Raw genomic sequence first — 13,684 nt, forward strand, 5'->3', positions numbered from 1 at the left:
TGCAAGTATCTCTGAGGAAACACGTATCCCACAAAAATATTCTATTTAAAATGTTCTTTTAAATCTTCAATCATTGTGGCATTTGCTGTTTAAACAACTGTTGCTTCTAATTGTTCAGTCCACTCTAATGGGGGAATTTAATGGAGAAATGCAATGTCTGACAAAGAAAGTATTTTAATTGGCTAATGGGGACACGGGATGCTATAAAGCCTTTGGTTAGGTCAGGACCCTAGGGGCTAATTCACTAGTGAGGCTGCCATCAGGTCTACATACAGTGCATATTATATTTATTCATATCACATGGTTAATACCAAAGCATTGTGTACAGGTTACAAAAGCAGTAACCAAAAAAACAGCAAACCGCAATGATCAACAAAGCCAATGCCCCCGGTTACTAATGCTACAGGAGGAGGAAAGAAGAACATAAGTGTCCTAGAGCGGGCTGGCAAGAAGAGGAAGAAGAGAAAGGTCTTAGGAAGATGTTTTGCACTATGAAGAATCACACAACTCTATAAAAACAAGGGATCCTGTCATGCACTGTAATAGTGAATTTAAACAAACATTTTGCAAAATATACCGTGCACCAGGGGTTAAAATAATAAAGACAAATGGGTAGCAATATTCTCTGAAGCTATTGAAATTTGGTAAATTTTAAATACCTATATATTTTATTCATGTAATCGGAAGTTCTCAAAGGGAACCTTGAATAAAGTTTCCACTAACCACTTGTTTAATAGTGTAACAATACAGCCCTAAATACTTTCTCCTGCCAAAGGACTATCACTCCTTTTCTGCAAGCTCCTACTTCTACAAGCAAATTCTCTTACCAGCTTCCAGCTGCAGTAAGAATTCGACTGGTGAGGACAGTCTCCCATTCTTTGCCTTCCCGATTACACTTTAACCTGCTCAGCTTGGAACCTCCCACTGTGGTCATCTCATTCTCCACCTCAATGTACATGGAGGGATCTGAACTTACCTGAAAAAAAGAAAAGGAAAAATCGTTTTACACAGAGGAAAATTGCTCAGGGAAGTGTCAAGTAATGTAGGTCCAAAATAGGGCCCAATTAAACCTTGGCATCTGATAAAGAAAACACTCTGGAGTTGTTTGTTTAAAATATCCTCAAAATACACCAAATTACTTCAAAAGGAAGAGATTCCAAAGGCAACTGGTCACTCAAGGCTACTCCTCATCAATAATTTATGTGTATTTTGAGCCCACCAATGGAAAAAAGGGTTTATATTTTCAGTCATCTGTTCTTCCTAAATCCTGGACACCAAATCTAGTTCAAACAAGGCCGATGCTGCAGCCTTTCAGGATTCCTGCAGTCAAAGCCAGACTTCTATGGTAAAAGCACACAGACAAGGGACTAGTAGGTACATGATTCAATGTTATGTTAGGCCCTCCAGGTGCTGAGCATGTCACTTTACCGCGTGAAGAGACCTCAGAGGAAATGCCCAGTTTATGTAGAAAGCTGTCTATGGCGCATGTGTGAAGAGAAAGTACCAGCCCTGTCTGGAGTTCCTGCTGCCACCACTTCTCTTGTAACACCAAGGCTAAATAAAGGAAGAAGGGAGGGGGCGCCTAAGAGGGGAAAATATGTTTGTCTTTGAAGCCAAGTCAGGTGAGAAAAGAAGGAATGAATTGCTGAAATGGATTGCCTCTGCAGATGAGGTAGGAAAGAAGGCGGCACAAGCCAGAGGGTGCATGTGACTTACTTAGGTCCCGAAGCCAAGTCAGGTAGGGGAGGGGAAGAGTCACTTGGGAGGCCTACAGTGGCAGGAAGGAGCCAAGTGGAAAAGTCTTAGAAGAAAGTGGGGTGGGTAAAGCTCCTTCTTGGACAAGGCAAAGGAATTCTGCTCCAATCCTTTAGTTTAATATAACTATTCTGAGTGTCTTAAGGATATTTTTGGCAAAGTAAACATTTCTTGGGAAAAATGCCTTTTAAGTAAACAACGTTGCTGTCATCCACTTACTTGCAATGTAAACGATTTCTGTGGGATTGGGGTTGGCAGTTTAAGTGCTAATGCTGGTGCAGAGATGCAAGTGGCATCCTTCTCAGAGGCCAGTGCAGCTGGGGACTGAAAAACAAAAGTGTCAACAACAGTAACAAACAGAGCAATTAAAAACAAAAAGAAAATCTTATGAACAAATGGAACAGTGCACGGTTATCACTCACAAAAGCACCTCAGTACAGATATACCCTAGTCCAGATTGTGTTGCCAAGAGGGAAACCTCAACAAATGTTTAAACACACATCAGAAAAACCTCATGCAAAAACTTTTTTTTTTTTTAAATACATATTGCATAAATACTGTGTCTTCATTCTCTAAACTAGCTGCTAAGAATTTTCAGGAACAATATGTGGTCATTGCGGCCGGCATTAGGCCATCTTTAACACTTCCCATCTGTACTAACTTAATGGAAGCTCCGGTATGTTTCAGGGCAAGGCTAGCCTTTGAATGTTGGTAATGAAAAGGGCTATTGCAACCGAAGGATGGGAAGTACTGTCATAATGTTCTCTACTGAACTGTACTGAATGGAAGGTCATACCTCCTCAAGTGTTTATAATTATGCCACCCTCTTGAATCATACTGCTGACAGCTGATGGAGTTTCTCATTTAGTTCAAGCAGCAGACATCTGTGTTTTTTGAAGCCAAGGTCCTGCATCTAACTCCAATACTACATACATACTGTTTAGTTAGGGTCTGCAATATTTGTATGTGCACAGCATACAGATTTGTTACATTATGTGCACCTTCATTTTAAACCTTAAGAATTAGATAAAAAGCAAGCAAGAGAACTAGCTTCAAAATTTTGAGGAACCTTAGCACTCCTGGTTTCACTTGACCACCTTCTGTCTAATCTAATGCAAGGACAACATTTTGCTTTAGTAAATGAATAGTAGAAACCGTAAATACTAATACTATGCACATTAATTAAATTATTGACATACTGACTACCTGAACAGTTAAAGTCACAGGTACTAGTCTGGAGTCCTTTCGAGGCCTGCCTTTTTTCTTCTTTTCTACTGTTTCTGCCTCAAGTTCTAGTTTACGCTTGGGCAGAGACAGCGGTTTAGTAGCTGGAATCTTCTCTTCACTGTCACTGCTGCTCTCCAGGAGATCCTTGGGCTTATTCTCTTTAATTAAATTCTGATCCTTCAATCTGCATAAAAAGTAAAAGATTTGTTTCATAATTTACGTAAGTTATATTTCAAAGATGCTACCCATCCACCCACTATTAGCTTTCAAGCTAAGCATCAGGTGTATTCTCAGGCTTGTTTGAATACATCTGAAAAGATGCAGAGGAAAAAAATTAAGGTAAAAAAAGGCTACTCAATCCTTTGTGCAAGTGCAAATATAAGAACATACAAAATGCAGCTTCTTCAAGTAAATTTTCTGCTTAAAAAACAAATAGTAAACTAGGCTGTGGTGGCTTGCACTAACACAGGGCTGTGGTGGCTTGCACTAACACAGGGGTGGCCAACCTGTGGCTCCAGAGCTGCATGCGGCTCTTCAGAAGTTAATATGCGGCTCCTTGCATAGGCACCAACTCCGGGGCTGGAGCTACAGGCGTCAACTTTCCAATGTGCCGGTGGTGGTAGGGGGGAGGAGGTGCTCACTGCTCAACCCCTGACTCTGCCACAGGCCCTACCCCTACTTCACCTCTTCCCCCAAGGCCCCCGCTCCTTCCTGCCCCCTTCCCTGAGCCTGCCATGCCCTCGCGCCTTCTCCTCCCCCCAGAGCCTCCTGCATGCCTCAGGAGGCATGGGGAAGAAGGGGAGGCGCTGATCAGCAGGGCTGCTGGCAGGTGCAGGGGAGCTGATGGGGGGCTGCTGAGGTATTACTGTGGCTCTTTAGCAATGTACATAGGTAAATTCTGGCTCCTTCTCAGGTGCAGGTTGGCCACCTCTGCACTAACACATTATTCAGCAACTAGATACTTTAAAAAAAAAAAACAAGTTTTATTTTACGATTTAATGGATACTGCATCTCATGAAGAGCAATTATAATATCCAAATCAGATGACAACTAGAGTTTTGCTTAAAGAGACTGGTTTCCATTACAGCTGTAATGGAGCGATTCCAGTAGGGGCAGGTGGATGGGCAAAGTGGGGGAGGTGGAAGAGAACAAAACTGACAGTAGCAAGCTTGCAAATGAAAAGAACACAAGGGCTGTAAATTAACATGTACCGCATGCTTGACATCTCTGAAGCAATGGCTTTCAATGCACATATATATACACACACACGTTATGATGATCATCAGGAATCACAGTTATTGTTAAGGTTGTAATAAAAACCTTTTTTGCAGCCTCTTCCTACCCCAAGCTTTCCAAGACATTTACCTGGCAAGGGTGGGAGGAAGGGCATTTTTCATCTGGCGCTGATCTAAACATGCAAGGAATTTTAAGAGTAGTTCTCCTCTCTTCTCCACAGAACAGAGAAATGAGTACAAGATGGGGAGTGATTTATATTCCCAGTTCTACTGCTGTTTGTCCATAATTCTTTGCATTTATGTAGCACATTAGAAACATTAGATAGGGTTCACAACACCCCCTCAGGAGTAAATATTGTTACACCCATTTTACTGGATGGAAAGACAGACTCAGAAAGGTTAAATGACTTTTGCCCAACATCATACAGAACATCAGTATCAGAATCATGATGAGAACTTAGGTCTCCTGGCCCCCAGCCCTATGCCATGATAATAGATCACAGTGACTCTCAGACAAGTCACCACCTTGCTGTCCCTCCTGCTTCCCAAACTGTGAATTGGGATACTACTGTTTACCTCCCTCCCTCACTCACAAGGGTACCCAACCAATGTCCCATCTGACTTTGGGAAGTGGGCAGAAAAGACACTGTACCTCACATACATTCTTGTGGACCAGTTTGCCATGCAACTGAGTCTTGGCAAACATACCCATTAGAGACACAGGAACTGCCCTAATGGATTAGGCCCAAGGTTTTGCTAGTCCAGTGTCCTGTCTCTCACAATGGCCAGAACCAGATGCTTCAGAGGAATGTTTAAGAATGCCACAGTATGCAGATGTGGGGTAATCTGCCCCCCATAGTATATTTCATCCTGGTTTCTAGTAGTTAGAGATTGGCTCCAAGCCTGAAACATGAGGTTTAATAGCCTTTTCAATTTTTTTGTTATTAATCTGAAAACTCTGGATACTTATGATATCAATATAAATGTTGAATCCCTTTTTGAATCTTGCCAAGTTCTTGGCCTCAACAAAATCCTGTGACAATGAGTTCCACAGGCTAATTACATGTTGTGTGTTTACTGGTTTTGAATTTGCATTCTTTAATTTTCATTGCTTGTCCCTTGCTCTTTAGTTAGGAGACAGGCAGAACGAAAGTTCCTGATCTACCTTCTTTAGACCATTTGTTATTTTATATACTTTTATCGTATACCACTTATGCATCTCCTTTCTAAGACAAACATCCCATTCTTTTCAATCTCTCTTTATATGAGAGTTTTTCCAAGCCCAAGATCATTCTTGTTACTTTCCTCCGATCCCCAGTTAGGCAATATCCTTTTTTGAGATAGTGTGACCAGTACTGCACACACTATTCCAAATGAGGCCACAGCATTGATTTATATAATTGCATTATAATATTCTCTGTGTAATTGCATTATAGCATTCTCCATGTTATTCACAAGCCCATTCCTTAGGTACCCTAACATCTTGTTTGCTTTTTTGACCACAGCGTCACATTAAACAGGTCTTCAATGACTATGACGGCACCCAGCTCCATTTCTTGAGTTGATACAGATAATTTAGAACCCTGTGTATGGTGTCAGAGTAGTTTAATTATTTTCCTCCAATGTGCATTACACTTTGTATTTACTGACATTGAATTTCATTTACCATGATGTTGTCCATAAACTTAGCTTGTTTAGATCTCTCTGATGTTCCTCACAATCCTGTCTGGTCCTAAGTATCTGAAAATAACTGTCTCACCTGCAAATTTGTCTACCTCATTACTCACCCCCTTTCCAGATAATTAATAAACATGTTAAACCAATGATTCTCAACCAGAGATAAATGTACCGTTGGGAGTATGCAGAGGTCTTCCAGGGGATACATCAGCTCATCTAGATATCTGCCTAGTTTTAAACTGGCTATATAAAAAGCACTAGCAAAGTCAGGACAAACTAAAATTTCATATAATGACTTGTTTATACTGCTCTGTATACTATACACTGAAATGTAAGTACAATATTTATGTTCCAATTGATTTATTTCATAATTACATGGTAGAAATGAGAGAGTGAGCAACTGATAAATACTAGTGTGCTGTGACACTTTTGTATTTTTATGTCTGATTTTGTAAGCAAGTAATTTTTAAAGCGAGGTGAAACTTGGGGCACACAAGACAAATCAGAAAGGGGTACACTAGTCTGGAAAGGTTCAGAGCCCCTGTGCTAAACAACACAGGACCTAGTATGAAACCTTGAGGCACCCACTTCAAACCTTTTTGCTATGGATTACAATTGACCATTTAATCCTAATCTTTGTTTTCTGTCTCCTAGCCAGATTTTGATCCCTCACAATACTTTGCCTCTCACTCCATGACTAGAGTTAGCTTCTTTAGTAGCTTCTTGCATGAAGGAACTTGTCAAAGGCTTATCAGCACTCTAAATAAATTATATCCACTGATTTTCCTTTATCCACTACTTTATTGACACATGCAAAGAATTTTAAGATTAGTGAGATACAATATTCCTTTGCAGAAACCGTGCTGGTTAGACCCCATCATATAATGATCTTCCAGGTGGTTTTTTATTCTATTTTTATTTTAATTATTGTTTAAAGCAATTTTCCAGCTACAGATGTAAGGATTAGGTCTACAATTCCTCTGATCACTTCATGAGCCTTTTTTAAAATACAGGTACAAAATTTGCTACCTTCCAATCCCCCAGAATAGTGGCTTTTTTTCTTTTTTTTTTAAGCAAAAGGACAGTTTTAGGGGAGGAAATATGGGACAGGAAAAATTTTTTTGTATTTATTGTAAATGGGGTGACTACATAGCTCGCTGGCAAGACACTGACCTTCTACATGATTTGTTAAGGGGTGTGTGTGTGCATGTGTTATAACATGCACAGACTCACATCACCAAACTGAAAGGTTTTCCTTTTCTAGATTCTGATCATGTGGCAGACAAATACTTGAAAAGAAAATTTATCACCTGTACAAGGTTCTCAGCACAAAACTGAAATATGTCTGCAGCTATTGGGATCTATTTTCTATGTAATGTAATTTAGGTTGAGATGGAACTCCCTGTTAGAGGCAGGCTAGATTTTATTGTCTTCCATGAAGACCTCGTATACAATGATTTTATCTTGAAACAAAAGTTTTAACTAAGGAAGATCTGAAGAGTTTTCTTGGTCCCATATGCTTGAGGCTGAAAACATAAATATGAGTATCCATGGATAATGTTACCTCAGAAAATCTCTTTCTTACTAGTAGCTCTTTTTCATTGCCTCATTCTATAGAGATCTGAGTTAATCTCCAGAATCCCAGCACTGATGCATCCATACCTCAGAGAATCATATTGTTTTAATACTGTCTGCTTGTGTGCCCTCTCCTGCTCTGTACCATCACTTACCTGTCTATGGCCGTCTGATTTGTATTTATTACAGCAGAAGTCCCTGAGGTGGCTTTGGATCGTTCTGTGAATCTCGAGTCAAATGCTTTCATAGGTTCAATCTTAGACGGAGTTGTTAGCACAGACGAAGATGATACAGGGGGAGCAGCTGAAGCAGAGGTAGCATTTACACTATTAAAGGAGGAAAGAGGAAAACAAAGATTGAAAATATATTTGGAGTCGAATACTACTCAAAAATAAATCAGCATTTATCAAAACCTTCTACATCAACTAGAAGTTTCATTAAATTGGCCACTCTTGGACGTGTGTGAATTAAAATACACCATATCCTTTCATGTGTCAATATCCTCTACTCTCAAAAATTATTTATAATAGATCTGAGAGTTGAAATCTTAATGCTGCTGCATAAAGTCTTTTCATCTAGCTATAGCCAACTGATTCATTCTTTAGAATTCTCATTCCTTGATTAAAAATACATATTATCTGTAGGCATTTAGTGTCCAAGTACAATAAATTAGTGATTATGTATATGCAGTGGAGCAGCATGAAATGATCTGTAGGTCTCCGCTGCAAATTTCTTTTGCTGCAGCAGGCTGAAAATGTTACACACAAGCCTAGCTGTTGCCTACACTACAGTTCAAACCACATAACCTGATTCTTGCAAAAACTCTTTGAACCACACAACAGGACCTTACATCACAAAATATTCTAAATAAGGTTTGCTCACTTTTAAAATACTCAATTTAGACTGAATAAAGAGGTTTTAAGGGGGCTTCAATCTTGTACTAATAGCAGCTCAGTGTTTGTAAGGATGATGTAGTGGTTACTCCAATGGATAACAATCAAAATACATCTTACTGCACTGGAGAAGAGCATTTCCAGTGCATGCCTAGGGATTTGTTCAGCCCTGGGAGGCTTAATTAAGTAAACCGCAGTGTTTTAAAGCTACTAGTTATATCCCAACTCAAAGCTCAATCTGACAATGGATGCATTTCCTCAAGGAAAACAGACGTGTTCATGCTAGTTGACTTCTTAGTAAGTGCCGCATAGTGGTGCACATTGGATGTTAACAAGGATAAACTGACTTCACAAAAAACATTGATTTGGTATAATTAGTTCCCACCACTATTAAAAGAGTAATTGAATATTAATAAAATCCTGAAGTATGCAAGACAATATTAGATTCTCAATTAATATTTTCTAGCAGGGAAACCACTTTAGCACCTGCTCATTTAGAGAATTATGAAGGCCAAGGCGTCTATGTTAAAAGAAATTAAACCTCTTGCAAACACTGACCCATCTTTATTGATTATGTCATCTGTTGGTTTTATACTGGCTGCCAGTGGTTCTAGAGAAGGCTTGGAAGTGCCGAGGGAATTGATTGCATTGGAATCTAATGACATCAGTTGCTGATTACTTTGAGACGACATCATTGAGCCAGCCAGAGATCCAGATATCGGGATACTATTGAAGAAGGCGGTTGAAAAATCCCTATACCAAAAAAGATTAAAAGCAAGTACATATGATTTTTTTAAAATTGGTATTTTTAGAAGTATTTTAATTTAACTTTAATATCACTTGTGTGTGTATAACAGACACACTTAAAAACCCCTCAATTTTTTCCACATCTTTTTCTCTCATCTCTACTGCAATGTAGGCCAATGTGGTGCTTTGCGGTTTATCTCTGCTAATTAATGAGGCAGAAGGGATGCGCATTGCTTCAGGGTGATATTTGTTTGTGTACAGCTGAAGAACAAAAAAAGGGAGCTCTCCCATTTTTGGTGAAAACATGTTTTAAGTTAGAGAGTTTTTTATAGAGTTAGTTGACAGATGCAAAACATTAGCTTAGTCCTGTTGAAGTTAACAGTACAAGCTGACCTTTTGATGGTAGAAAACCTGTCTCTTAACACTAAGCATTCCAGACTGGCTCTTAGATCTTACTATTAAGAGAACACTGGGATAAATGCAGATTTTCACAACTGTATGCAGGATATTTCCAGCAAAAGCCAGCTACCGAGTTTAAATCATGACTGGCATGATTACACAGGATGTAGACACATGCTTTAGAAATTGCTTTGGACGACAGAAGTATAACAACAAGCTCCTTGGAAAAGGGAGTTTATTTTTCACTCATGGCTCTGATCTTGGGATCTTTTTTCCATGAACTTCCCTCTTCCAAAAACAATAGCTAAAGCTGCTCATTCTGAGGATACGAATCCAGATAATCTAAAACACTGAAGGATTCAATACACAGTATATTCCTAGAAGAGGAAAAAAAACATTTTTTGGCTGAGACAGGAAACCAAGGATGGAACCACTCAGTCATTCAAGATCCCATAGCACTTGGAATGTGCTGGAACAAGTGTTCGCAATCACATACCAGCCAAATTCCAAGTGGGATTATTACATTCTTCTCACCTAAATGTCTGTGTATTTAATTTGAAATGATTTTCACTTTTCTTTCTTTAAACTATTCTGCAGTATTATTTTCACAGAACAGCTGCCACTTTCTACCCTAGAAGTGGCTGCATTTTAATGGCAGGTAAAGTGATCATTATAAAGCACTTTGAAATCCATTCATCTTAAAAGTTCTTAAATGTAAGGTATTATAATATGCAATGGGTTTAAGATGGACCTAAATTTTGTCAGTGTGAACTGGAAGAAGTAGATGAAAAGGTCAAGGGAGATAAGAAAAGTAAATCACTTCAAACTATACCCAGTGTCCAGCTGAGCTATGCAGAGAGGTGTGATCCGCCTTCGGCCATCTGCAGTCCGTGTTTCAACTTGTTTCTTTAAAAGATTCTGTTGGAGGAAAGGGAGAAAACGTTAATATGAATGTTTTCTCCAGTTTACACAAGACTCTGGTTAGGTGCAATGAAATGAAAAATGCTCATCAATAATTATAACCTTTATTGCAGGGAAGATTTCCCTCCCTCCCCCCCCCCCCCCCACTCCAAACTGTGTTTCTGAACCAAAGAGGCCCCAAATATTTGCATGCTCTCTCACTCGATCTGCCTTCCTGCCAGCACAAACAAACTGGTTTTTTAGGACCGTAAACTCCATGGAGCAAGGATTGTCTTTTAATAAGAGTTTGTATAGTCCCTAACACAATGGAGCCCAGATCTGTGATTGGTGCTCTTAGGCACCACCATAATACAAACAATAAATCACAGCTAAATACAAGGTAGAACACTTTTCACAAAACCATCACTTCATCTCTGACCTCTCAGTCCTCAACCTCAAAGAAAACCAGCACAACACCTTCAAAAGATGAGCCTGGGAGTTTACATTCATAACTTCGTTAGACACTACAAAATCATGGACTTAATAAAGACACTGGATTTATGGCTCATTACAACAATCTATAAATCACTAACCCTCCTTTGTCCTAGGACTGCAGAGGTCCTAGGACAAAGGTCATAACTGCCCATTTCACTGTGAATAGTCTCTTACACCATATTAACTCCATATGCTAAACAATCTGCTCCACCTTGTATTTAGCTGTGACACTCTGAGTACCTTTCCCAGACCTGAAGAAGAGCTCTGTGTAAGCTCAAAAGCTTGTCTCTCTCACCAACAGAAGTTGGTCCACTAAAATATATTACCTCACACACCATCTCTCTCTAATTAGATAATTATCAAATTTGTACTGGATACTATAAAATCACCATTCAAAAGGCCTACCTTTCTAATGTCCTCCAAACTCTCACCATTAACCATGCTTGCCACTTTGGGAGCTGCCGTTGCAGTCCCTGCTGCTTCCCGTATTGCTGCATTCTTCTGCTCCATCCGCTGCTGTTGCTGTCTCTGTTGATACTTCAGCATCTCTGGATTCTCAATAATGGTAGTGGACAACTGAGCCTCAGTCATTATCGCTAAGCTTTTACCATAGGTGGACTGATGAATGTTGCTCTATGGGTGTTAAAAATGTAAAAACAAAACCTGATTACAACTGCTACCAATACATCAGTGATTGTGCTATATAGACATTACACATCTATTAGTATCAATATAGAAGTGCCTTCAGTACTATTTACACATCATTCAAAGATTTTTTTTCTCTCATTATATTTTTTAGATAACATCCAACTCATTAACTAACTTAACCAGGGTGGCAAAACTTCTGTTGCTAGCAGTGATAAGGGGGAAAATCCAGCTGATAGCAAAGCACGTTAAAAAGACTTACATACAAGCTCATAAGAGTAATTTTAAACCATAATTTTGAAATCAGGAAGTCACTCCTCACTACTTAGGCCAGACAAATGTTTCAAATGTATAATGCAATGTAAGCAAATGGGTATTTGCCAAGACAGTTTATACTCTGGAAAGGATACTTAATACCGCAAGTTGTTTTTGAACTTGATGGCTGACTTTACAAAAAAACTCCCTGGTTTTGGAAAGCAGACAAGACCACATTTTTCTATAATATGAAAATCAGTCAACTACAAGCTTCTATGAAGAGTTTTGAGATTATTATTGTAATGAAAAAGAATGGATGATCACATTTGTCCTGAGCGCTCATAGTACCTTCTCCTCCTCACTAAGTGGATCTCCAAGTTCATCCTGGGAAAAGTCCAAAAAAGCCACTGATCCGTCCATGGAACACACCAAGATCCCAAGTCCATTTAAGGTCCTGAAAGACAGTAAAGATCTTTGTTTTGAAACCACCAGTTTTAAAAAGTTTTCTTTGCTGCATTTATGCAATCCACAGATGTTTTATGGTAAAAAATAAATGGTTAGCATAGGATTTATTACACCAGCAACTACTGAAGTGATCAAAGAAGTGGGCAACATGGGATAGTCAAGGGACTATGTTTGATAACCAGTGACTACATACATGCATGTGCTTTTGAACACGGTGCTCACCCACATTAATGACCAGGACTGTGAAAAACCAAGACTAGGGATAAAACTGGAAGAATTTAAAATGTTAAATACTAAAGGTGAACCACAAAGCAAGAATACTTTCTGAAGCAAATGAATTTGTATGTGCTAAATATGCCCACTAATTGGGCTAAGGGCAGCATTCAGCACATAAGCAACTAAAAAGCTTCCCTTTTCAGGCACTGAGAATCACAGTAATATGGTAATGTGTAGGATTCAATTGAGAATGGGGGCCACTATGTAAGGCAAACAGAGTGGTAGACAGTCACTGCCCCAAAGAGTTTACAATCTACATAGAAAAGACATACAGAGAGTGTGGAGGAGAAGATATACAAGCTGAATGATGACCAGCCATTTCTGCTCCATTGCGATTCCATCCCTCTGTGGTATCAGCAATAACAGAAGCCAGATGGAGCCTGGAATCAACCCAATAGTCTCTGATTTAGTCTTTAGTTTAGATTTTTGTTTTTTGCTTTAGTATACTGCACACAGAGGCCTGGCTACTCTGGTTCACAGCATATGCACCATACCAGCATTTTTCTGGGGGGCTCAACAGTCTCTGTAACATACGTTTTTTAAAAAAAAAGCCCTTGTGCCCCTTATAAGGCAATAACCTTCCAAATGTGGTCCACTATTCAGAGACTTGGGGCATTGTTTTTTGCTAGAAGAGGCCTTGACCACTGATCCAGTAGCTCCTAAATGCAGTTTTCCCCCTAACAGGTAACAGAAACTAACAGATGATGTGTCACAGATGAAATTAAGACAGCAGAGCATTGATGGCAGAAGTCCTGCTGAGTCAGCCCAATTGCAAACAATTTTTTAAAACCATGTATCATGGCTGCATGAGAGACAAAGAAAGGTTTCTTTGTCTTTACCATAGGATCTGCAGTGCCACATCCAGTCAAATTGTCCCAGATAGCAGGTAACTTAGATAACCCAAACTCCCAACTGGAAAGTGAGTCAAGTTTCTCCTAGTAAGTTTTCTGCTTGCTGGACAGATAAAAAATTCTTGGATTCAGATGTAAACATTGGGATAGTGTAGATATCCACTGATGATGGAGATAGTCAGTGCCTCTGTCTGAGAGTACAATGCCAGAGGAACATCAAGAAGCACCAGTAAAACCATATTCAAGGATCCATCACTGGACATTGACAATGTCACTTTTTGTTCTGTGT

The 13,684-nt window shown here is 39.4% G+C and overlaps 1 protein-coding gene across 3 annotated transcripts in view; it reads right to left on the minus strand.

Moving 5' to 3' along the window:
• Positions 1-13,684, minus strand: part of LOC101937578 (protein HIRA) — a 63,661-nt gene that overhangs the window by 11,676 nt on the left and 38,301 nt on the right. For 2 of the 3 annotated variants that reach the window (XM_008168789.4, XM_024105699.3), the window contains exons 11-18: positions 12,152-12,257; positions 11,309-11,536; positions 10,341-10,426; positions 8,921-9,115; positions 7,625-7,795; positions 2,962-3,166; positions 1,975-2,079; positions 828-976 (exon numbers count right to left, since the gene is read on the minus strand). In XM_008168789.4, the coding sequence (XP_008167011.2) occupies positions 828-976; positions 1,975-2,079; positions 2,962-3,166; positions 7,625-7,795; positions 8,921-9,115; positions 10,341-10,426; positions 11,309-11,536; positions 12,152-12,257 (1,245 nt within the window). The remainder of the gene's footprint in view (positions 1-827; positions 977-1,974; positions 2,080-2,961; positions 3,167-7,624; positions 7,796-8,920; positions 9,116-10,340; positions 10,427-11,308; positions 11,537-12,151; positions 12,258-13,684) is intronic. The other variant, XM_008168790.4, reaches the window with a different exon arrangement.

The sequence above is a fragment of the Chrysemys picta genome, chromosome 15 (genome assembly GCF_011386835.1).
Source record: "Chrysemys picta bellii isolate R12L10 chromosome 15, ASM1138683v2, whole genome shotgun sequence".
In the NCBI taxonomy this organism is placed as follows: Eukaryota; Metazoa; Chordata; order Testudines; family Emydidae; genus Chrysemys; species Chrysemys picta.